General features: G+C 43.3%; 1 protein-coding gene across 1 annotated transcript in view; it reads left to right on the top strand.

Annotated features, from left to right (window-relative positions):
- The first annotated feature begins 6 nt into the window (after positions 1-6).
- Positions 7-24,069, top strand: part of CACHD1 (cache domain containing 1) — a 90,923-nt gene continuing 66,860 nt past the window's right edge. Inside the window, exon 1 of the mRNA XM_057370426.1 lies at positions 7-42. Within this exon, the coding sequence (XP_057226409.1) occupies positions 37-42 (6 nt within the window). The 5' untranslated portion in view covers positions 7-36. The remainder of the gene's footprint in view (positions 43-24,069) is intronic.

The raw sequence follows: 24,069 nt of genomic DNA, 5'->3' as shown, positions 1-24,069 counted from the left end.
AGGAAACTCGCCACCGAGGAGCTGAGGGTCGTCACCATGCAGGTACGGCCCGGCCCGGCCCGCGCCTCGCCTGGTTTTCCCTCCCTCCTTCCTTCCCTCCCTCCCTTCTCAGCACGCTCTTCCCGGTTCCTGCCTTGCCCTTTCTCTCTCTCTCCATTCCTTTCTTTCTTTCTTCCCCCTCCTTCCCTCGGTTCTTTTCTTCTTCGCAAACTTTCCCTCCCCCCTGCGCGGGCTGCCCCTCTCCCTCAGCCCCGAGCTCCCCTCAGCCCCGGGCTCCCCTCAGCCCCGGGCTCCCCTCATTCCCCGGCTCCCCTCATTTCCCGGCTCCCCTCAGCCCCGGCTCTCCCCGGCCCCGGGCTCCCCTCAGCCCCGGGCTCCCCTCAGCCCCGAGCTCCCCTCAGCCCCGGCTCCCCTCAGCCCGGGCTCTCCTCGGCCCCGGGCTCCCCTCAGCCCCGGTTCTCCTCGGCCCCGCTTCTCCCTGGCTCCGCTTCCCTCATTCCCGGCTCCCCTTAGCCCCGTCTTCCCCCGGCCCCATTCCGTCAGCCCTGGTTTCCCCCGGCTCCACTCCCTCATTCCCGGCTCCCTCATCCCCGGCTCTCCCCGGCCCCTCTCCCCTCATCCCCGGCTCTCCCCGGCCCCTCTCCCCTCATCCCCGGCTCTCCCCGGCCTCTCTTCCCCCGCAGAGCCGCCCGCCCGGAGGGGAGCGGGGCCGTAGCGGCCGAGCGCGGGCAGGCTCCTGTTTTATTTGCAATTTACACAATAGAAGCGGCCAAAACCGCTCCCGCAGCCGCGAGGGGTCCGAGCCCGGGCTCGGGGCTGAGCTCGCCGTGCTCAGGGGCCGCTCCGGGCTGGAGCCGCGGGGATCGGGGGGAAGCGATGCTTCCCGGCCCGGGAAGTTTATTCAGATGCCGGATTCACGCTTGTGGAAGGTTATTCCAGTTGCCGGGAGTTGTGTGTCGTTCTCGGGGTGTTCTGCGGGGGGCTGGTGGGGTTTGCAGGGAGCGCTGGTACCTGCGCTGCCGCCGGCGGCTGCCGACCCTCTCCGGGGGGGGGAAAAAGTGAAATCGGATCCCAGGCGGCTTTCAGGGGAAGGTATGGTCAGTAGCAAATGCAGTTTTAAAAGCCTCCCAAACTGAAAAGGAGACACTTTCATAGGATCAGCGGGGGTCTCTACCCAAATGGCCTTTTATCTTCTCTAAACTGGCTGCATTCTCTCACCTCTGGACTATCATTGTGCTGGGCGGCCTCCTAGGGCTCGTTTTGTCCGGGCAAACACTGAGCTGTCTCTTGTCCTTGATGCTAAGAAGACGCGGATTTAAATGACTTCACTTAACAAGGTACATTATTGATGTACTGAATTCAAGGAAGTCACTTTTTTTTTTYCTCCTTCTGCCGTGCATACGCATGTATGTATTTCCCCTCAAAAGATATCAGCATAATCCTTTTCTTTGGTGGAGTCTCTGTTAATGCAAATTAAGTCAGTGTAATTGCATTGCTAAATCCGTTTCTGGCGTTAATAAAAATTATAATACGATCACCTCGAGAGGTCTTGTGTTAAAAAAAAACCCAGCTCATAAAAATATACATTGTTACCAGAATTAACCATAGGTTGAGCCAGGTTTTCTTTTCAAGAATTGTATCGATGATCCAAGCTCGGGAATGATCTGGATGCCAGTGCACGGGGATACAAATAATGTTAAAACTCTGTTTACTATTAGTTGGATATTTCAGGCCCCAGAGTAATTTAATGTGGTGAARCTGGTAGTTAAACTGAAACCTMTTTKCATAATGAGCTCTATTTTTATATGYTTCATATTTTGGCTGTCTCAACTCCCATCACGCTAATGCCCAGCCTGTCCTTTGCTCCCCCCTGGAACATTATTACAGCTGTTTAAGATTAAAAACCRGTGGGAACAAAACCTCCCCTGATTTTAGAAGCTTCTCTGCTGACCTCCTACTGTAGAACAAAAAATGTTATGACATGTGTCACTGCAGCCTGTGCTTCTTACTTGGTTTTTGGGCTGAAATTTCCAAAGCCTGCTCAGGCAGGGCCGGGTGTAGCTGGGACAGAATTCCCTTTTTCCCTCTTGTTCRGTGCTGTTGGTGAGTGCTGGTGGCTCAGTGGGCAGCCGGGTGCTTGGGACGATGCAAACAGGTTGTGCCCGGCAGAAAAGAGAGGTGTGGGATTTTGGAAGCAGAGTGAGAACGCTTTTATGCTTTATTCAGATGTAAATCCGAGGGTGTTGTCCTGCTTTCGAGGGTGACATGGAAGCARGGCCCCAAATCAGGACTAGCGAGGGGAAGCTGTGGTAGCAGGAGGAAGGGTTGATACCCAGCCATTAGTGAGCTGCGGTTTTATTTCATTTCACAAACCATAGAGGAGGAAGTGGCAGGATTTAATGTTTCCCTTGCTCTGGTCTTTGCCAGCTGTGGCTCCCACATCTGCACATGGTAACAGGCAGGAGTTGCTGTCACCAGAGGGCTTTGCAGGAAGGGTAGCACTGAGCTGGAGGTGGGGAGGAAGCATCCCATCCAATGAGTGCAGGAGCAGGTGGAAATGATTCAAGAGAGTGAAGGTGAGGGGTTGGTTRGGCTGTGTTTGGAGTCTGGGAAAAGAGGAAAATGTAGATGGAGCCTCCTGGAGTGCAGGAAAGGCAGGATGAGGTGGAGTCTCCAGAGTGGACACTCGAGGAGTGAGTGGAAGAGGTAAGAGGAGAACCACGGAATTTGGGAGCCTTAAATTCCTGTGAGAAGGGGAAGAGGATAATGAATATGGGAGTTATGGGATAGGAAATAAATCTGATTTCAGTGGGAGCAGCCGTCAGTGCTTGAAAGGAGCTCCGTCTCCTCCGCGGCGTCTCCTTCCTGAGAATCGCTCTCCTTCTACCTGTGCTACCTGTGCTCCGTGGCGTTGGCCCAGCAGCAGTGAGGACTGAGTGTTTCTGATAAAATCCCATTATTCTGCACTGTTGAGAGGGGTGAGGCAGAGCTGGAATGGAGGCTGAAGCTGCAGGCAGACCGAGGGTGAGAGAGGTTTCTGGTGGCAGCATCAGTGTGACAGTTGATTCTGACACTCACACCAGTGCTTTCTATTTACAGATCCTTGCAGGAGGGCACTGTCTGCCTGTTACCTTTGGGCAGTGCTTTGTTTCCTCACCCATGCAAGCGCTCTGATTTCATTTAYAAATTTATTCCTTCCATGGTGCTGTGAAGAGCAGCTGAGGATCATGTAGTGTAGGTGACAACTCGTGAGTTGCATCATTTGCTGAGCATGTTGAACAGCAGTTTAATAGTTTCTTATTTAAATTTCCAATTGGAATTTACATATTTGTACCATACCAGGGATTCCCTCAGTGAGAACACGTGTTGGGCTCTGCAGTGTGGGTGGGTTCCTCCGTGTCTGTGTGTTACCATCCCGTGTGTTATTTCTCCAGGAGGGGCTAAATATAGAAAGTTGATCAGTTGTGTGATTTTTCTCTGTTGTTGTGATCACTTATTGTTCCCCCTGTGTTTGACAGTTCTGCCAAACCCTCAGTTAATGACATTTCTGTGTGTTAATGACAATGTTGTGTGTATTCCCTGTCACATATTGGGACATGGCTGGGTGTACATACACTTCCTCACACGGATTTTTGCCCTGAGCAGCCAGGGTGATCTGTTTATGGTTGTGCCCAACGCGATTTCCCAAATCAACCAAAAACAGCCTCACCACAATCTCTTCCCTCTCCCTCCTGCGGGACAGAGGGTGCTGGAAAAGCCATTGGATTGTGGATTGYGCTGCACCTACAGTCACCTGTAACAATTCCTGTGTTTCTTCTGTGGCCAGAGCACACATTGACAGCTCCCCTGGCTTTCAGGGAGCTCCTCCTGGCAGCAGGGGAGGAGTGTGCRATCCCAGCTCCTCTTGCCACGCTGTGTTCCTTGTCATTCCTCAGCAGCTGCATCCCAAATAACCCAAGGCATGGCTTGCCAAGGGCTGGAGCTGCTCAATGAGTAGCTTGTGTGACAGTCCTGTAATATATTCTCCCRGGCAGAGCTGACACTCTGCACTAATTAAAAGTTAAGAGTCCTTTTATACTAAAATTATAACTAAATTGGTGGTTGTGGCATGATGTGATCTGCGGGTGGAGTTTCTTACCTGGCTCRTCTGCTCCTGGCTTCTCTGACCTGGCTGAAATTACAGGGTAAGTTCTTGGTTGAAACAGCTGAAATTSTTTAGCTGGGACGTGAAGGCAGGAAAAGAATAAATCAGAACTTTTGTGAGGGTTTTGTTTTGTTTTGTTTTGGAGAGGTTTGACCCTGTAAATCTGYTCAGGGTGCCCAAGGTGAGGACTATTTTCGACAGTGTGGGGCAAGGTAACGTTTCCATCTCCAAAACAGGGATATAAYACTTGCAGCCAGAACTGAAAGGAATAAGAAATGCTTTGAAGATGAAAAGCATTGAATGCCTCTRTAATTCCCAAAATACATGCTGATGTTTCCAGCCAGATTAGTAACAAAAGTTGTAGGCCCAGAGGGCCCCGAAAATTTCTGAAGGCAGCTCTGCCATCTTAATCCTTTCCTCTTAATTCTGTGAAGGAAGCACAGCCCTTTCTCATTGTCTGTCACTGATCTTGCAGACTGGAATAAAAAAAAATGCATTTTGAATCTGAAAAAAACCAGTTTTCTGGTCATGTTTTTCCTGTTTATTTTTAATATTAATACTGTACATARTATAATATATTAATACATCAGGTGACGCAGTGATGTGTAAAATAACAAACAGCTTAGTACAGGCTTCTCCTGGYGGATTGGCAAGCATRTTATTTATTTATTTATCTTCCTAATAGCTTGTCTGGCCATATGTTTTTTAACAAGAACAGATTGTGCTCAGACAAGCACGACACAGAGATAGAGAGATGTCCAGGGGTTTAGATGGGCCGAAAAATCCACATTCTTTTAGGATTTCTGAGCGATGGCAAAGAGTTGGAGTCGCCAGAACTGTCCATTTATTTAATCCCTTTGAAAATGAGCACTGACAGAATGCAGCATTATTTATTTTTTCCAATGGGATTGTCTTCTGGCTMATGGATTTACTACTTAGAAGAAATAAATCCCATTCTGAGCTGTCCTGCAGGCCAATTGAAATACCAGAACTGTGGTTCTCCGTCTCTGAAATCAGGGGTTTCACACATTTCCCCACTTCTTTTGATGAATCTTTGCAAATAAAATTGTTGTGGCTGTGAGTTATTTGCACACAAGTGACATGAAACACCAGGACCTCCAGTACCAGGGGTGAAACCTGCACCTTGTGCACCCTCAACCCAATGCCAGCAGAAAAATCTGCCTTTTTTTTTTTTACCCTGTTATTTTCAGCCTGTGAAGCTGAAATGCAAAAAAAAAAAAAAAGAAAAAAAAGAAAAAAAAAAAGAAAATAGCATCAGTAGGGAAGTCAGTGAAGGCTGTTAAATGTCTGGTTGTACCTTTTTGGGTTATTTTAATATTATTTTGCAGTAGCGTGAGCTGTAGCAATAATTACAGAGTAGAAACCAATGGAGCAAAACCTCATCTGTTTTACATGATTCTGCCTTAGTTTGAATCCAGCTACAGCAGCTTTATCCGAGGTTCTCTGACAGCTGAGACTGCAGCAGTTTTTCATCCTTTTCCACCCATATTCCTTTTTTTTTCCCAACATGAAACATTTCAAAAAGCCAGCGAGAGGTCCTGGTGGAAGGGCAGTGGGAATGGCTGCACGGGGGAGAGACCCAATCTGAATTTTTAATTAGGCTTTGAGTTGTTTCTTCAAAGGCTCGGGCCATCCTTAGTGATGTGGCATCAGCAAAGGCTGCCCTGGCACTTCAAACGCCGGGAATTGCATCTGGCCCGGCCAGATAAAAAAAAAAAAAAGTTGGGAGTGTGGAGCAGCAAGGTGGGCTGGCAGATAATGAACCGTGTCCAAGAATTCAAATATCCTGGGAAATGAGTAGGAATCAAACCCCACTTTTTCWTGGAGTGCCTGAGCTGAGCATGGTACAGAAGCTGCTCGGCTGCCAGAGCAGAAAAAAACCTGATTTTTCTTGTCAAATAATGTAGAGAGTGTTAACAGCTTGCATGGGAATAAAACGCCACGTCCTTAGCTGTCTTGAGAAAAAGAAGATTAGAATGTAGAATTGATAATGCAGGTAGCTTACAATTATAAAYATTACTAATACTGTAGCTTTTGCAAACCTACCAATCCTATGCTGTTGAGAAAAAGTGACAGCTTCACTAACCAATGTATATTTGACACAAAGGTATACACTAATTGCTAAAGTAGATAAAAGAAGCTTGTCCCACGATAAAGTCCTTCTTTCTTTCTGTTTTTCACTCACTTTTTGTGTATTTTTATATCTATTCTTTTATGTCGACTGTCTAGCCAACAGCGACAAAATAACATGGATAAATTCCCTTCTTTCAGAGAGGCAAGTTTAGAATGGAAAAAAATTCTTTTTTTGTGTGTGTTTCCCAGTTATTCTTTTGTATCTGTATAATAAAAAGGGAAAATAAGTATAAACAGATTTTTGTTGTTGTTGTTTACAGTTGTTGATTTCTGTTTGTCATTTACTGGGGAGAAAATTGGCTGAGAAATGCTTGGAGCTTTGTCAGCTCCACCCTCGTGTTTGGAAGTGCCCAGCTCTGGGAAATTACCCCAAATTTTGGCATTTCTATTGAAATGCCATTCCATCCCCAGATGGAACTGGGATTCAGGGCTGCCTGAGCCTGGCTCTCTGTGAAGCCTGGAAATGGCAACACTTCATGGATCAGAGAACTTCATTAAGGTTGGATAATGGCCCAGGAATGATTTATTTTTATGCAGTTGAATAGGAAAATATAATTTTTTCTMCATAACTTAATAATTGAAATTTTAGTAACTTATGTATCAGCCTTTCTTTTGTATGTCAGAACTTCTGCTGAGGATTTTCACTAATAGCTCTTGTACTGTAGGTTTAATGCAGAATAACGAGTAAAAATATTCCTCAATCATCATTTTCCTGGAGYTTATTGTTGTTCAATAACCTGCAGGGTTAATGAAATCTGAAAGGATATCCTTGTGTTCTCTTTTCCATGGAAAACACAGTATGAAAACATCGGTACTTATGCAATGTCTGTTGTGGAGAGTTTCCTCTTCTGATATTAAATATGAGCCAAGTCATTGCTTGACTCTTGTGTTCTGCTCTGTGCAGAAATCTGGATGAAATTACGTSTCTGATGTAGCAGTGAAAATCAGAGCTGACTTTTGAAAGAATCCTGGTGCCACAAATCAGTACCACTCATTTCCAATGCCAGGAAAAGTGTTAATGGAGTCACTTTATCAACTGCCTGGAAGGACTCTGCAGAGTCTCCCAAGAGATTTTGCAAAAGTATATTTGCACAATTACAATAATTAGTAAAAGCAAACTATTGCTTCTCCCTTTAGCAGTTTCCCAGCCAGGAGATAAAAAACTGCTTTTTGTGGTGCTGCTGCCCTCTGAACTCACAGATTTGCTCAACTTGGACTGTGATTTTGAGCCCCCTTCCACCTTTYGCATAAAACCCAGGAATTTTCCTTTCAGTCTGCAGAACTGTCTAGCCAGTGCTCCCTGTCCAGTTTTGACCTTCTTTTGCACATATTCCTGCGATGCTGTAGGAATTTCTGGCTGCACTTAGCATTGTCACAGGTGGGAACGAGGCCAGGAGAAAATAAAAAAAAGCTTTAAAATAGACACATCTGGAAGTTACCATAAAAGTTTCTAGGAGCTGGAACACCTTAAGTGGAATTTCATGTGTGTTCGCCCTGGTGGGGTTATTTTTGTGCTGGTTTTTTTTTGTGATTTCACACCAAATTGAACGTGGAGATAAGTTCAGCTTGACAGAAATGATGTGACAGTGCTACACCAAAGGGCTGAGATGCTCCTSTGACCTCCCTGTCCCTGCTTTTCTCCCTTTCAGCAAAGGAAGAATTAGAAACATTTCATTTTTGGGCTGTGCTTTCGCCTCARGATTTGTATCCAACAAAACCTGGAGAGGTGTTTGTGGTGATGGGCTGGGGGGAGAGGGGACAGATCCCAAAAATAGCTTTAGTGGGAGCCTGTTTGCCTGGAGCAGGCTGTGAGCCAAGCTTGGAAAGGGCTTCCCAGCCTTTGGAAAGACCACACTGAGAGCCAGCAGAGCCCTTTGCCTTTTATTTGTTGGAAAAAGAAAGGAGCCCCAAATGGTGTGGAGGAGGAGTGTCAGAGCAGTGTTTGACACCGAAATGGAGATTCAGTGAGAGCTCTGGGATCGATCCAAATTAGAAACTCATCCCCAGTTCTTTCCCAGGAGCTTTGTGAGCACAGGGATCAGCTGTGGGATCCTCCCTGGCAGGGATTATTCCTTGGCTTTCCCTCTCCCTGTGCCACGGATGAGAAAACTGGAAAGTGGTCAGGCAGTGCTGCAGCTGCAGGAGGGGTGTGGGGTGACAGCAGAGTGTTCCTGGCAGGGACCATTCCTGGAGCTGTGTTCAGCTGGGAGTGACAAAAATGCTTCCCAGATCCCTGGGAACAGGAGGGATCCCCATTCCCAGAAAAATCTGGTCATGTTTGGCTTCTATGGGAAGAGAAAAATGGGTGGTGTGGTGCTTTTTGGGCTGAAGGAGMTGCTGAGGTGTTGGATCTGGAAGCATCRKGCAAGGAGAGCTTTTTGGGAATATYCTACAATGGATTCAATTCCTGCAGAATTGAAATACCAGAACTGTGRTTCTCCATCTCCRAAATCAGGGGTTTCACACATTTCTCCACTACTTTTGATGAATCTTTGTAAATAAAATTGTGGTGGCTGTGAGGTACTTGCACAGCAAGGGATGTAAAACACCAGGACCTCAGTACCAGGGGTGAAACCCACACCTTGTGCACCCTCAACCCAATGCCAGCAGAAAAATCTGCTGCCTTTTTTTTCCCCCTATTATTTTCAGCTTGGCCAAGAAATTGTGCATTTTGTGGGAGCAGGAGTAAGTTTTCCCAAAATGTTTGCTTTCAGTGGTACCTGTCCATTGCAAACCAGYACAGGGGAGGTGCTGATGGAAAATTGGTACAGAAGAAGGTCACATCCAGGATATTTTTATTGCCTTGCTCATGATCAGTGAATTAGCACGTTGTTTTTCCTCTTTTTCCCCTGTGTTGAAATCATACKGGATTTCTGACTTTTGCTAAACACTGTTGGGAGGATAAGAAARAAGTGGGATTTTTCATCATTTCAGGGAATGTGAAATGAAAAGGAAAAGCCCCTTCCACTCTGTGGATCCTAAACTGCAGTTCATATTTTATTAGAGGAGGCTGAAGCTGCTCCATGATCTGCAGGTTCATCTCACAGCTGGAAATGCTCTGGTTGGAGCATTTATGGACAGATGTATTCCAGAGATGCCAAAATAACATTTTGGAAACAAGATTTTTTAACTGAAGGATAAAAATAGAAGGGTTTTTGATTTGAGGATCATATATTTAGCAGTTTTAACAATGAAAGGATATTTAATTTAAATAAGCTACAGGTGTAGGTAGTTCTGCTTCCTGTGGCATTGTTKGCCCAAGGAATTGTCTGAAATATGAATTTCACAGTTGTGTTTCRTTCCTTCTGCCAGTGGCTCTGCCAGGTGGGATGTGGGATTTATTCCTTTGCTCTGGCTTGGTGGAGTTCAGCTGCACACAGCAATTTTCAGGAAAAAACTGCAATTTCTGGTGCGGGCAGGAAGGCAGGAATAAGCACTGAGGATGCTTGTTTGTCACGTGAAGCAGCTGTGGTCAGGCAGCTGTTTTTAAACTGTAAATTCCAGYCTTTGATCTGTTTGATTCAAATTAGAAAATGCTATTCCTGGGTACACAGTCTCTTGTGTGCTCCTTGAAGGAGGTTATGATTAAAAAAAAAAACGGAATAAAGTTAATATTCATATATATTGGAGGAGGAGGATGRAAACTGCAAACTTGTCAGAGTTTTTTAGCTTTAGGTGGAGGTTGCAAATACAAACCCGATGGCACTCAGCAGCCAACCTTCTCTTGTAGTTACTGCTCAGTAGTGCAGTTAGGGAAAACACAAAGTCTTGCTTTTAATTTCGTATTTTTGACYGAAATATAATTRAAATATAATTTAAAATTCAATTTTMGCTCTTCCTTTTGAATGCTGCTGCTATTTTACAATCCCTAGATCATTTCTGGCTGGYTTGATGGTCTTGAAGCTGTTAAATTCAGTTTGCTGATGATCCAGCTGTTCCTGGCAGAGGAACCTCTGCTGTGCTGAGCTCACCGCTGGGAGCACAGGGTTTTATTCCAAAAGTTGTGTTTGGTTTCTAAAATTTTAAATACTGACAGACTGGTGATGCTGTATTTCCATTAAAACTACTGGATGCAAAGCCAAAATTAAAATTAGCMCCACACAGCCATGATGGGAGATAAYTTGTTTAATAGAAATAGAAATGACCAGTTGTTTATTTCTGTTTGGTAAGAAATTCAGTCTCATGAATTTTTAAATATTGATTCACTGTGATGTCACAGAAATAGAATTTTGTCTCCYCCTTCATATTTATGTATTTATGCAGCAAGTGGTTGGCTCAAAGTCTAGAAATACTTTTTTTTTTTTTTTTTTTAAAAAAGTTCTGGTAATTGCAACCTCAGACTTTGAAACCCTGCTTTTTCCTACATTTCCAAGAATAGAAACTCAGCCTCCGAAAATAAATGAGACCCACTATCCATCACCATGGTTTTCAGTGCTTGGAATGGTGGATTTCTCTTTGAGGAGCAAAGGTGCAGCAGCTATTTTGGGAAGGGAAGATGTGGAGTTGGGATGARATGAATGCAGAGCTCTGGGAAGGCTCGTTTGAAGCGTCAGACCTGCTTCGTGTGTGTTGTCTGGAGGCTTCTCAGAGCCTGAAAAGCCATGAAAAAGGGGAGGAAAAATAAGCAGCTAGGAAGGGATAACAGTCATTAAAATATTTAATGAACAAATGCGTTAATTTGGGATTCTTTGGAATTGATTCTTGCCTATAGTGCAGGTGCACACCCTGTAGGTCGGGCTCATTCCAGACTCTTCCCTGGTTTTATTAATCCACATTTTCCCGCAGCTTTGATACAAAAATGTCCCTGCTTGATGGGGGCCTTTGATCCCAAACCGTGGCTCCTTGGGAAGCACAGGAGGTTCCTGTGGAGTTGCACATCCAACTCCTGTGCAGGGGAAGGAGCAGCAGGGCTGCATTTCTGCTGCCTTCTCCTGTCTCTCCACCATTTTCTGGCCTCCACTTTGCTTGTTTTGTGTTTTTTGCCATTCCCCGTTTGCCATTTCCTGTCCCCTTTGCTTCCCGGTGCCACAGGGGTCATTTCTCTGATGGTAGCACCAGGTGGGCACTGCACAAAGGGTTGGGGTGGCCTGAAACTTTTATGGTCACTTCCAAATGGCCTGGTGGCAGCTCTGCAGTGGTGAGACCTCTCCAGCAGTGCAGGGAATAATGTGATTGTGACAGATCCCCTGGAATTTTTGATGGAAAATATCCCTGGGGGACAGAACAAGAGCAAAGATGATTTTAAGCCAAAGGAGGGCAGGGATGGATGGGATTTTGGGCAGGAATTGTTCCCTGGGAGGGTGGGGAGCCCTGGCACAGCTGTGGTGCCCCTGGATCCCTGGAGTGCCCAAAACCAGCTTGGACAGGGTTTGGAGCAGCCTGGGATTGTAGAAAATGTCCCTGCCCATGGCAGGGGTGGCACTGGATGGTTTAAGGTCTTTCCAACCAAATTTTTGCCGTATTCCCTATTCCTGACAGGGATCTGGATGGGTGAATGTGCAGAGTTTGTTCTGCAGACAAACCCCAGCAGTTCTGAACCCATCCTCCGTGCCCACGTGGGGCTGGACTGGAGTTTTACTGCTGCTGCTGGAGAGAACGTTGGATTTTAATGCTGGAAATGGATTCACAGCCTCTTTGGGATCCTTTTTGGGATCCTTTTTGGGATCCTTTTTGGGATCCTTTTTGGGATCCTTTTTGGGATCCTTGGTTAGAAATGAAGTTAGAGCCCGTTGTCAGCATCGGGCCCTAAGTCTAAAAATATATTTAAAATATGGAAACCTGGCTATAGCAAAGCTGTGGTTTGCACAGGCCGGAATGCAAAGCTGGCCCACAGCCATACCCACACTGGGGAAGATTCTCAACTTCTGGCCTTGCTTTGATGATGCAGAAACAAAAAAGACAGATTTTTTTTTTTGTTAATTTTTTATTTTTGTTTTTCCTTTTCGAGGTACTTTCTCACAGGGCTGTCAGGGGTCTATACCTGCCTTAGTTATTCAAAATCTCAGGAAATGCTGTGGGCAAAGGGAAGGGAGGGAAAAGATGGAGAAAGAGGATAAAGTGTCTSTTTACTGCTGTGGTGTTGGTAAGAGCAGGAGTGGCAGCTCATGAGTTCATCCTGATCGTGGCGTAAGAGCAGGATCTCATCTATTATTTCTATTATTTATTAACTTTCAGTTTCCAACCTGTCAGAGCAGCAATCCCAGTGTTCTCTGCGCATCATGTTTGGTGCAGGAACACTGTCAGGGCTTGAATCCTGCTTTCCATGTATTCCTGAACAGTGTGAGGAGCCTGAGCATCACCAAACAAAGAAATGAAAGCATTAAAACATAGAAAATCCACATTCAGCTGTCGTAGTGGGTACCAAACCCGAGTGTTCCTCGCAGGAGTCCTGCAGCATTCCCAGCTCATTTCAAATCCCCATTTTCCAGCGATAGAATTAAAAATCTTCCTGTGTAGCTGCGTTAGGGAGTGAGCCTTCACTTTATAATCACTTTATAAACGCCATGCACATTACCAGGCCGTGTTTAATGGACACACGGCCCAGATGAAAGGGCTCTTTGTGGCTGGAGCCTTTTGTGCCTTCCTGGATCTCTCAGCAATTCCTGCGGAGCTTCCCAAGTCTGGCTGACACGGAGGAAAAGCCCTTGTGGCTTTCAGCTCGAGTGGAGAATAATGGGGAGCAGGATGGCAGTGGGGGAGGGTTCTCCACTCTGCTGTTCCTCCTACCCCAGCTGGGGCTTTGCATTCCCAATGAGCTCGGCTTTTCCCGGGATTGTGGCAGCAACAGCGGCTTCCACACCTGGGGGCACTGGGACAACTTTTCTCAGTCCCTTTACTTCTGTAATGGCCACTTAGCACAATAGCATCCAATTCATTTATTAGTTTTTAAATTGAGACCTGGCATTGTCTTTCATCTTCTGTTTAATCTCTTCACTACATTTWGTTTCCTGTCTGTGGTTCTTAAAAAACCGATTTCTTTTTACATTTCTTCCTTTAAAAATGAGGCTTCAAGGTCATGGATATGTTCAGCCTGACCTGGCAATAATCTTCACAAGAAGTTTGTGGACATATATTTAACTCTAGAATTAGTGCGCACATATTTAACTTTCCTTTAGCAAAAAGAGCAAAACTTTGGCAAAAAAAAAACCTCCTGGAGTTGTCTGATAAGGACATCTCCTTTTGCTAATTCATGTGGTGCTTTGTGGGGTTACAAGCAGAGAGAGCTTCAGCTCYTGCAAAGACTTTGGGAAATCTGTTCTGGTTTGGAAATTGCTGAGTGAAATTGAAATCAGAGAATGTTAGCACAAAAAAAAAAATGGTGGGGGAACATACACAAGAGAAGCCACATACTGAATTAAATTATATATTGGATAGATGTGATTGGGGTTCTTTGGAGTGGGGTTTCTAGTTTGGTCAGATCCCAGAAAAACTGAGGTTGGAAAAGCCCTCCCAGCCCATCGAGTCCAAACTGTGCCCAATGCCCACCTTGTCCCCAGCCCAGAGCTCTGAGTGGTGGAGCATCAGAACATTCTCCAAGGGCAGAGAATCCTCCTTTCCGTGTATTCCTGAACAGTGTGAGGAGCCTGAGCGTCACCAAATAAAGGAATGAAAGSATTAGAACATGGAAAATCCGTGTTGTGTGGTGGCTGAGGGTAAAAGCCAAGGGCTGGGCTACACCCAGGTGCTTTCAGAGGGATTGGGAAGGAAATGCTGAAAATGTTGAAAATGTTAAAAAATGCTGCTGGAGGAACGTGCGTGACCCAGGTGAACAGGAATCAGGGTGGGCTCTGTGCTCATCTGGGACTYGAAAACACCTCTTGTCTCAGGATCAGCCCAGTGTTCTGCATTGCCATTGAGCTGAGTGAGAATTTCTGCTTCATAACTTTAATTTAAGCTTTTGGAAACAAAGCACTCTGAGCCTTTTTGCCAACATGAGCTCGTAGGATTTTCTGTATGAACCAAACGAGGAGTTTTGGAGGTGTGCTCATAAATAAATGTGTTCCAGGTATTCCTCAATCTCCTCTCACCAAAGGGAAGTGCTCAAGGGATCCTTGGTTTAATTCCTCCTCTAAAAGGAGCTCCCTCTCTTTCCCTGTTATTCCTCCACTTAACTCTGTGTTTGAAAAAAATCCTTATCTGGAAATGTGTGCAAATTTATGGTATTTTTTTTCTGTCCCTCTTTTTTCTCATCAAAACAGAAGAAAATCTGGCAAAGGATTGAGGCATTCTTAGGCCACTGAGTGATTTTTATTTATTTTCAGTTGCCTCTTTGTGACTCATCTTAAGGATAAAAAGCTCCCTGGTTCATGAATGTTCCCATTTTTATTTTTTGTTTTAGTTTTGAGTACTGTCCATAGTTATTAGCTGGAATCTCCTGTGTAATTATCAATACTTTTCTATCACACTTGTTCAGTGAAATTCTTAGAGAAACACACACACTGTGTGCTGGGCTTTTAATTTTAAATTCTTCATTAATTTCACTGCATMATTGCTGCAAGTTTTGTTTTCTGCACATGTGACCTTCAGTTTTTTTAGGAGAGCATTGAACATGGAGTTGAAATCACTCTCTACTTTGTCATATGAAGATTTCTCATGAAAAATAATAGTAATTTTGCTTTTCACTTTAACAGTGTATGCAAAGATACTGGTTTGCGAGCTGTTAAAACAAACAGTCAATTTTTTTAAAAAATCAGAAAAAAAATCCCTCTATTATTGTTATTTTATTTTTGGTGACTGAAAAACTACAACAGGAAATGACCCCAGCCACAGTTTCCATGACACCCTCTCACTTGAATCCAGTTTTCAAGCAGATGAAAGGCCCAAGCAGCCTTTTGATAGTGAGCAGCTAATTGGGTGCCTGATAGAGGCAGGTTTTTCTCTGGGAAAAAAAAAGAAAGGAGCAAAGAAGTGGAACAGCTGTGTTTGGGTACATATGTATAATCCCAGATAAAACTCTCCCAGGACAAGGAAATACAGTAAAACCTCAGTGAAAGGAAAATTAAGAATCTTTGAAAACCTAAATGTGGCTTTTTTTTGGGGGGGAGCTCGTATTGAAAATAAAAATTTGYTGGAACAGAAACATTAGTAAATAATGGAGTTGTAAAATTGAGTAGAACCTCTTGCTCTGTGTAAGATATGGGGCTGGATTTTGTTTCTGTCTGGGCAAGAAAATGGCAATTTGGGGATTTTGTTGTGTGTTTGCTCTGCTCAGTAAATTCCTGCCTGTAAAAACGAGTGGTTGGAGGSTGCTTTCAGCTCTTCTGCTCTCAGGTSAGCTGCAGCTCRTGGACTCCTCACTCCTGACCATGGSTSTGGCTCCTCCTCTASCAGTGTGTGTTAAAAATGCTCTTGTGGAGAAGGTGAAGGTAGAAATTTATCTTTTTGGTGGCTAAATTGAAATCTGAGGAGGTTCTTCTTGGTGGAATATTAACCCACAYRYAACCTCTGTGGTGAGCAATCTTCCAGGGCGTGGCAAAGGGGATAAATATTTCAAACAGAGGGAAATATCAAGCATGAGGATTTTTTTTTTTTTTTTAATTTTTTTTTTTTTTTTTTTTTATGTTTTTTTTTTTTTTTTTTGTTTTGTTTTTTTTTTTTTTTTTTTTTTTTTTTTTTTTTTTTTTTTTTTTTTTTTGGTAAAGGGTTTGAATCTCAGCTGTGGCTTGGTCTGATGCATTTCTTGTCACAGTGTATGGATTACCTTGGTTTTCCTGGGAAGTTTTGAATCCCTGGAAGGGAAAGTTGTAGGAGCAGTCTGAGATGGGGACCTTGCGTGCTCTCCATGAGTGTTTCCAGCTGGTCAGTGCTATTTCCGTGCTTTGTTTTCTCCTCCTGAAGTTTCCATGCGGAATATTTCATCTTTATTCATCAAATCGAGTGAAATATCTGGGTTTTATCTCCTCCAGGCTTGGAGCAGCCTGGTCTGGTGGAAGATGTGCCCCCATGGCAGGGGTGGAACTGGATGAGCTTTTAGCTCTGTTCCATCCCAAAACCAGCCTGGGATTCCAGGAATATCAAAGCAAACTTTTTAAAATTGAATTCAGGGGTGTAAAATGAATCTTCAGAACAGGTGGAACAATAGCTGCATAATAGGGGGTTGTGTTAAATGCAGCTTTGGGGTTTTTTTAAACATTTATCCATGTTTTTATTGAGGCTTTGTCAGCAGGTGAATCCTGCAGGTTGGATTTTGTTGTTTTTGTCTTTTAGTGCTTGAACAGGACATGTTGAACTTTTTAAAGTAAAATTATTTTGCAGCTTATAAACTTAAAATGCCACTGACATTGTGGAAACCGCTCGTCTCATTCTGTGGATATCAGCAATTTATTRAAGTTAAAATTCCTTCATTAATTGCTGAAGATAAATTATCACTATCAGCGTAATGAAAATTTTTCAGCCCATTAAGTCTATTTTTTTTTYCCCTCCTCCTCTTCCTGMCAGTGAAATCCTGATACCAGTGTAGGAGTAACTGTGAGACAACAGGAATATTCATTCCCTGAGTAGCATTAATCTACTTCCATTCTCCATTCAAAGCAGTGTTAATGCTTTTATTTCTCCTCAGAGCCTGAACTCGCTAATCCCGATCCCAAAGTGGATTATGGTGTCGTTCCTGCATGTTCAGACCGACGTGCAACACTCAGATAATTGCACAGAAAGGCAAAAGAAAGGCAATTTATTTAGTTGCTGAGCTGGAGGTGGTCTCTATCCAGCCTTAAATCCTTAATTCAATTTCAGGTTTGCCACTCAATCCTCGTGCTCCGAACGATTTCTAATTGGAAAACTGCTTGGACTGATCCATRTTTTATGTGCATTGAAGCATCCTCGAGAATTAAATATGAATGGRTGTTAGGAAATGTCAAAATATTACRAAACATCTTAATTTCRAGTGCAAATATCTGCCCAGGGATTCTTGATTAATGAAGATGATGCTTCCCCTGATCAGCACGAGTGCTTCTCAAATAAGAGAGTTCATACAAGTGGCATCACTGAAGGAAATCACAGCAGAGATTTGTTTGGAGTAAACGAGCAGCCTTTTCTCCAGAGATTCCAAAATATTTTGTTTTGACAAAGTTAAACATGACTGGAGATTAAAAAATAGGTCAAACAATTCTCTCCTGTTTTGAAGGAGAAGTTGATTTAATTGTGTTCATTTACCAGGAGCGGTGGAGTTCATTTGGTAGTTTGTAAATATTTTGTGAAATAGCAGATTTTAATAATATTTGTAGAGGGAGTAAAAAATAATAATTGCCTCTGTCATGGCTTGAACTTCACCAATGTGGGTGCACGGGGCCTTTTTGATCTTTTTAATAGGTACAACCCAACTGGCAGTGACATCACCTCAGGAAAGGAATTAATACTACCATTGTCAGCTTCCTGGATTGTTTTTTTTGGTTTTTTTTTTTTCTGAAAAGCAGCTTCTCTGCAGTTTAAATTCCCTTTTTAGGGTTGGAATCTTCTGCCAGGTTCTGTTGTCTGCCCTGTCCTCRTGATGTTGTTCTCTGTTGGCCAAAAATGACAAAGCTGTGGGGATGGGCAGGGTCCCAGGACTGCGCCTGTAGGTTTGTACCAATATCTGCTGTGATTTGGGTTACAAAACATAAATCTGATCTCAATTTGGTTTGTACCCATATCTGCTGTGATTTAGATTACATAAATCTGATATCAATTTGGTTTGTACCAATATCTGCTGTGATTTAGATTACATAAATCTGATATCAATTTGGTTTGTACCAATATCTGCTGTGATTTAGATTACATAAATCTGATCTCAATTTTGTTTGTAGCAATATCTGCTGTGATTTAGGTTACAAAACATAAATCTGATAYCAATTTGGGATACRAATTCCGTCCTCCGCAGCTGGGATTGTGCAGTTTGCAGTCCTGGCTGTTCCTGGACTTGGAAAGTTGCACTGAGGAGGTAAAAACAACTCAGAATAGAGGAAAAAACAATCTTCCAAAATAACCCAGGCTGTTTCTAAACATCCTGAAAGCTGTTTTCTTTTTCCTCTTTTTCTCTTTTCTCTGCAGCTCTTTGGCATTGTGATTTTTCTCACATTTTCCTGTAACACTGACCTTATAAAAAGCCCCAAATGGGGGCAGTTTTTCCAGGCAGAGCTGGGGCTGCAGGAAATGCATTTCTCCCTTGCAAACTTGGGGATAACCCATGGGAAATCTGGGATAACCCAGYAGAATTCTCCTTTTGCAGTGACTCCAAGGATGGAATTTGTGGGAATCTGGAGCMAAGAGCATCCCTGGCACTGAAATAACTCCCATAAACTCCTCCCCTGGCTAAGGAGGAGATGCCTGAAAAAATCCTACATTGTAACCTGAGGGGTTGTGTTTGCACAGGTGAAATGCCTTTAGGGAGACTTTTTTGGGGGCAGTTCTTACAAATTTCAGCTGCTAATTTGAGGCACCGATGTTCAGACACAGAAATCATTGGGGGTTGTTGATCACAGCTCCTTAGAAGAGCACACACTGATTTTTAGATCAGATTTGAGTGTGACTTCTTGCCACTCAGTGTTTGAAAGGTAAATATATTTATAATCATTTCAGCACAGCTCRTTTTTACAAGGCTGGGATCATTATCTTTATTTAGGATAAACCATATTTCAAAAATATGGTTTTGAAATATCCATCCCTGCTGTGGTGGGAACACCCCATGCCCTGGGACCCAAACCCTGCATCCCCCACCCTGGGCTTGTTTGGAAAACAATGAGGGGGAGGAATAAAAGGCCCTGCTTTGCCCAACATCTGATGGTTTTTTGCTCCCAAAGGCTGGATGTAGGAATTCCTGGGGGATGGCTTGGCAGGAGTGCTGCAGAAAGCACTGAGGCGAGTTCTGCTGCTCTCCAGCTCCTTCCCTCATTAAATCCGGAGCTTTCTCTCCCTTTTCTGGGTTGGAATCCACTCTGAGCTTGATTAACACTGAAGGTTTTGTTTGAGTTTTGGTTGTTGGTTGTTTTTTGGTTTTTTTTTACTCCCCCCTCTTTCATGTAAATGATGTCTTGCTATTTTGCTTGCTTTTTCCCTTTTTTAATTAGAAGAATAAATGCTTGCATTCATGCACAAATTGCTTTGAAGTGCTGTAAGAATTCAATTCACGAGCTTCCTCCAGTCTCAGTCTTCAATTTTTTTTTGCCAACTGATAACATCTAATGGCTGTGCTTCTTCCAGAAGATTACATTTGTTTTTCTGCAGGCTGCCCTCCCTCCTCCTGTATCCCAAGTTCAACACGAGGGAGAAGTTAATCAGCCAGCATTCCCAAGGTTTTATTTCACCAGGGATGACTCGTGCTGGGCCACAGCTCCTGGAAAAAAATGAGGGAAGAACAATCTGAGGGGACCTTGTGGATCCTTGGATGAGCCCCTTGGAAAAGCATTGGAGCTGCTCCTTCCAGGGATTATTTTCTTTGCTTTACCTGCCCAGGAATTCTTCATTTCTTTGCACTGTCTGTTATTTTTTTGGGCTGCAGGCTGCAGTTTGCTGCTTTTGTTGTTGGTGGTGGTTCCATTCTGGCTCGTGGAATAGTGAGCTGGCAGATCCATCACTGTCTGAGTTCAGAGGGACAATATCCATTGATGAGTAATTCTCTTTTCATTAGCACTGGAGTGTGGCAAAACGGTGYTTCCTGCAGCCCTCAGAGGCTCCCAGCAGATTTCAAATCCCAAGGTCAGATCAGTGCAGTCTAAATAACTTTTCTCATCTTCTGTCCCCCCTTTTAAAAGCGGGGTCCCAGCCCTAGGAGTGGCCTTGTCCCACTTCTGCAGTTCCCTGGGGACACAAAACCTCTGGAGCTCCTCAGGCCCTGCTTGGCCAGGACACCTCTCCTGTTGGAGTCAGCTTAAAATTTAACAGTTTAAAAATAACTTTACACCCAGTTTGGAGGGAATCATTAATATAATTAATTAGTGATAATGAATTCTCTCTAGTAATTAATGTTTATCTTCTGGATTTACCTTTTTTTTAAGAGAAATTAAGGTGAGAAATTAAGGATTTAAAATTGGTCCCACTCGTTTTTCTTGAGAAAGGAAAAATGGGGATTATATCAAATATAAATATTATCATCATAGAAAAATGATGCAGGTGAGGTATTTGAACAGGTGACCTTAAAATTTCTGCATTTATTAATGCAATTAATACTCTAAATGAGAGTAACCTTGCAGTTTTTATTACAGACACTGTCTCACAGGAAGGTAATTACATACACACAGTGTTTTTCAGGTTACTACTCATCCATTATTTATTTATCTCTTGAAAAAAAGGATTGGTATTTTGGTGGAATCACCTGCACATGGAGTACAGTCTGTGTAAAAACTTTAAACTCAGGTATTTCTGCAGGCACAGAGGACACAACTCCTGCTCCAGAGAGGTTGTAGGAAAGGCTTTTGGGATTTTTATCCTGTGTATGCTGATGGGTCCTGCTGAGAGATGCTGAAAAATGAGACTCTTGGACATTTAAAGCAAACAGCTCTGTAATTAGGTTGCCATCAGCCCATTCGTTTTGTGCACAGAAGTTCAGCCCCGTGATTTATGCTCTTTAAATCCCTGGATTTAAGTTCATCTCCCTGGGTATTGTTTTTTTCTGGTTCAAGTAGTGTTCCTGTGCTGCAGCATTTCTCCAAGCAAAACCCATCCAAGCTTCTGCTTTGACTCTTAAAATGATCAGGAAACAATCCCATCTCTTGGGCTGTGTGTTTCCCTTTGTACTTTGTGGTTTTTTTTCCTGACTTTTGCTGTAAAATTACCCAATCCTGGCTGGAATGTTGCATCAGTTAATCCGTGTTTTTTTCTGCTGTACATTGAATTCATGACCAAATCGGACAAGCTCAGTAATTACACTAAAGTGGTATCAAGMCCCTCTGGCTCTAGGATTTCATCTWTTTACAAATCTTGGGCTGCTGCTTCAATTTTTCCCAATTTTTAGGCATTTTGACTTGAACTTGAAAGCAAACAGAAAAATGAAACCCAGAGTTCTCCCAATAGAATGAAAGCTCGGGTCAATTTTGCTTCTGGTAAATGCTCAGTTTTAGGTTCTCTTAAAGGGAAAAAGACCAACAAACAGTTCACTAATCAAAAACTTCTCCACCTGAAAAAAAATATATAAATACTTTAAATTTTACATCCTAGATGCTGTAATRAGGAATAAGTGTAGGGAGGAAAAACCCAATGCATGGAGAAGCCCATCTGCTTTGTATTTTAGGTTTGGGTAGCATGACTTTCTTTTTTTTTCTCTGCCATATACATTGTCAGGAGAATAACCTTAGTCAGGTTACACTGGCTAAATGAATAATCTCTGTAACATGTGGAACTCATTTTCTTGGGGTATTTTCCCCTCTCACTCTTTTTCCCTTCCTCTTCTCTGGTCCCTTGGAAAAGAAGACAGAAAAACCTGCTGGTTCCTGATTGTATTTTTGGCAATTTCTCAGTTTTTCCATCGTTTTCTCTCCTTGCAAATGCCTGGAATTTTCCAGGGCAACAAATTTATAAGAATTTGTGCTCTGCTTTGCTCCTTTTCAGTGTTCTGCCCACTCAGCATCTCCCCTCTGAGGCCTGGAATGATCCCATGGGATTTTACCTCCCRCAGTTGATACATAAATGGTAACTGAGATGCTTTTTGCCACCCAGATTAAAATGAAATTTGAATTCCAGTTCTCCTGTGTTGCCCAGAACGTGTTCCAGTTCTGCAGAAATGTGATGGGCACCTGGTGGAAGGTGGTGGTAGCTTGRGTGTTAAATAGAGTTGGTGAGCAATCTTCATTAGGAGAAAAATTGGGAAGAGAGGTGATGTTTTCCCACTTAAAACCTTAAATATTGGGGAATTTGTGCCTCCATGGAGGTGTGTTATGAGCATGTTCGTTGCTTCCAACTAACATGATTCTCTCAATTAATATTCTATCCTATATTGGTTATCGATTTCTCAACTCTAATGTTAATTAGTCCACATTTTCCATTGTTTTTAATAAATTTTTCCCAGAAGGGAGTTTCCAGCAGGTGCTGACTGTCTTTGTCAGGCTCTTCTTTACTTTCTGCAGCATTTCCTTGGAGRGYTGTAAATTCTGCATTTYAGGTGTTCAATTTTCAGACTCATTGAAGCTCATCAGGGTTAGTTCAGCAAAACTCGAAATTTGAATGATTTTCCAATCCAACTCCAGTAATACCAGTGTGAGGAGAAAGGGAGCTCTGTGCTGGCTGAAGTGGAAATCACACTGCTTAAAATTAATACAGTGCTTGTGATTAATTAAAACCATTTATTCAAAAAGTGTATTAAAGGCATMAATTAGAAAAATTAATTAGAAAAGTTATATAATTTCCAAGAGCCTGTAAAGCACYGACCAACTGAGCTCAGCATCACTTTTTTCTCTAATCCAGGTGTCTATTGCTGCTCCACACATAATGGAATGAGAAAGAGCATGAATTGGTTCAATCCCTTCTGAAAAGGTGGTTTTTTTTTTCAAACCCACAGGAAGAGAAAKGTATTTTCAGGGTTTTGTTGGGATATTCCTTCCAGCCCTGCAGCTCCTGCCATCAGTGCTCCCATCCCTTTGGATTTGCTTTTCCCTGCGTTTTCCTCCCATTTCCTTCAGCTTTTGCCATGTCTTACTGTAAATTCTCAGAGGCAAACCCAGAGCTTGTCCCTGATCTCCTGGGAAGCCACTATTTAATGTTCCTTGGTTTTAGAAAATGGTAACCAAACAGAACACGATAGGGCTTCAGAGGCTGCGAAAATAAACYCCGGGCAGAAACCCCAGGTTTYYCTGAAAACAACCCCGCTTGGTGAGYCCCACCAGAAAAAAGGATTCRCTGGGTATTTGTTTGCTCACCACTTTTTAAAACATTRACCTTTCAAGTAGGAACCAGGCCCTGCTTCGTGACTGCCTGAAGTTTAAAAAGTGTCACAGCACTGCTGAGCTGAGTTCTGCCTCTATTTGACACACTTATATTTTGCCAGTCTTTATATATAACTTTTTTAATATTACTGTTTTTTTACGTAATATTACTGTTTTTTAAGTCTTCAGCCTGCTGAAGGAAATTTTTTTTTCTTTTTTAAACATCTTGTGGCTATAGATGGTAAAGGAGCTTTGATAYATTTACAGCTCAGTGGCTATTTTACTAATCCTGTGTTTGTTTTCCCTCATTCGCTTTGTCTCMAAAAATGTTATTTTTGTTGTCAGGGAGATGGATTCGTGTCTTGTCTGGCAAACAAAGTGATGTTCAAATGGTTGAGTGCTCTGCAGAGCAGTTGGTGCTTGTGTTTGGCTGGGGACCTTGGAGATTTGGGGTGGTGGCTTTTTCTGTTTGTTTTGATGCTGTGCTGCCACTCAGACTGGGGTTTTTCTCACCGCAGTGCATTTCAGTCTCAAGGAACTGAGGGAATGAGCCAGTTAATATTTATTTTTGGTACTATCCTTGGTTTAGAGTCTTCTCCCAGATTTAAAACTGAGTTGCCTTCAGTTTCAGGTGAATAAAAGTCTCTTAAGCCTTGTTTTGGGACACCACAAAGCTCAGCTCAGGCTTATCTGTGGTGGGAAACCTGACTCCATCCTATCTCTATCCCGAGATGAGGTTTTTGTGTTGGTTCCATCCATCACTGTCAGACCCCACCTGTGCCAGGCATTGGACACTGGTGCCCAAATCTCCCCTGCTCCTCTCACTGCTCCCTGATCTATCTCACCTCTCAGATATTTGTGCTGTTGTCCAAAGCTTTTAAAAGCCAGGCAGTTTGAGTTATTAAAGAATTCATGGAGGCACCTCAGAAGAATCTACCTGAGGAA

The sequence above is a fragment of the Malurus melanocephalus genome, unplaced genomic scaffold (genome assembly GCF_030028575.1).
Source record: "Malurus melanocephalus ecotype Western Australia unplaced genomic scaffold, MMel_1.1 scaffold_125, whole genome shotgun sequence".
Taxonomy (NCBI): domain Eukaryota; kingdom Metazoa; phylum Chordata; class Aves; order Passeriformes; family Maluridae; genus Malurus; species Malurus melanocephalus.
This window is presented reverse-complemented; position numbering and strand designations above follow the sequence as displayed.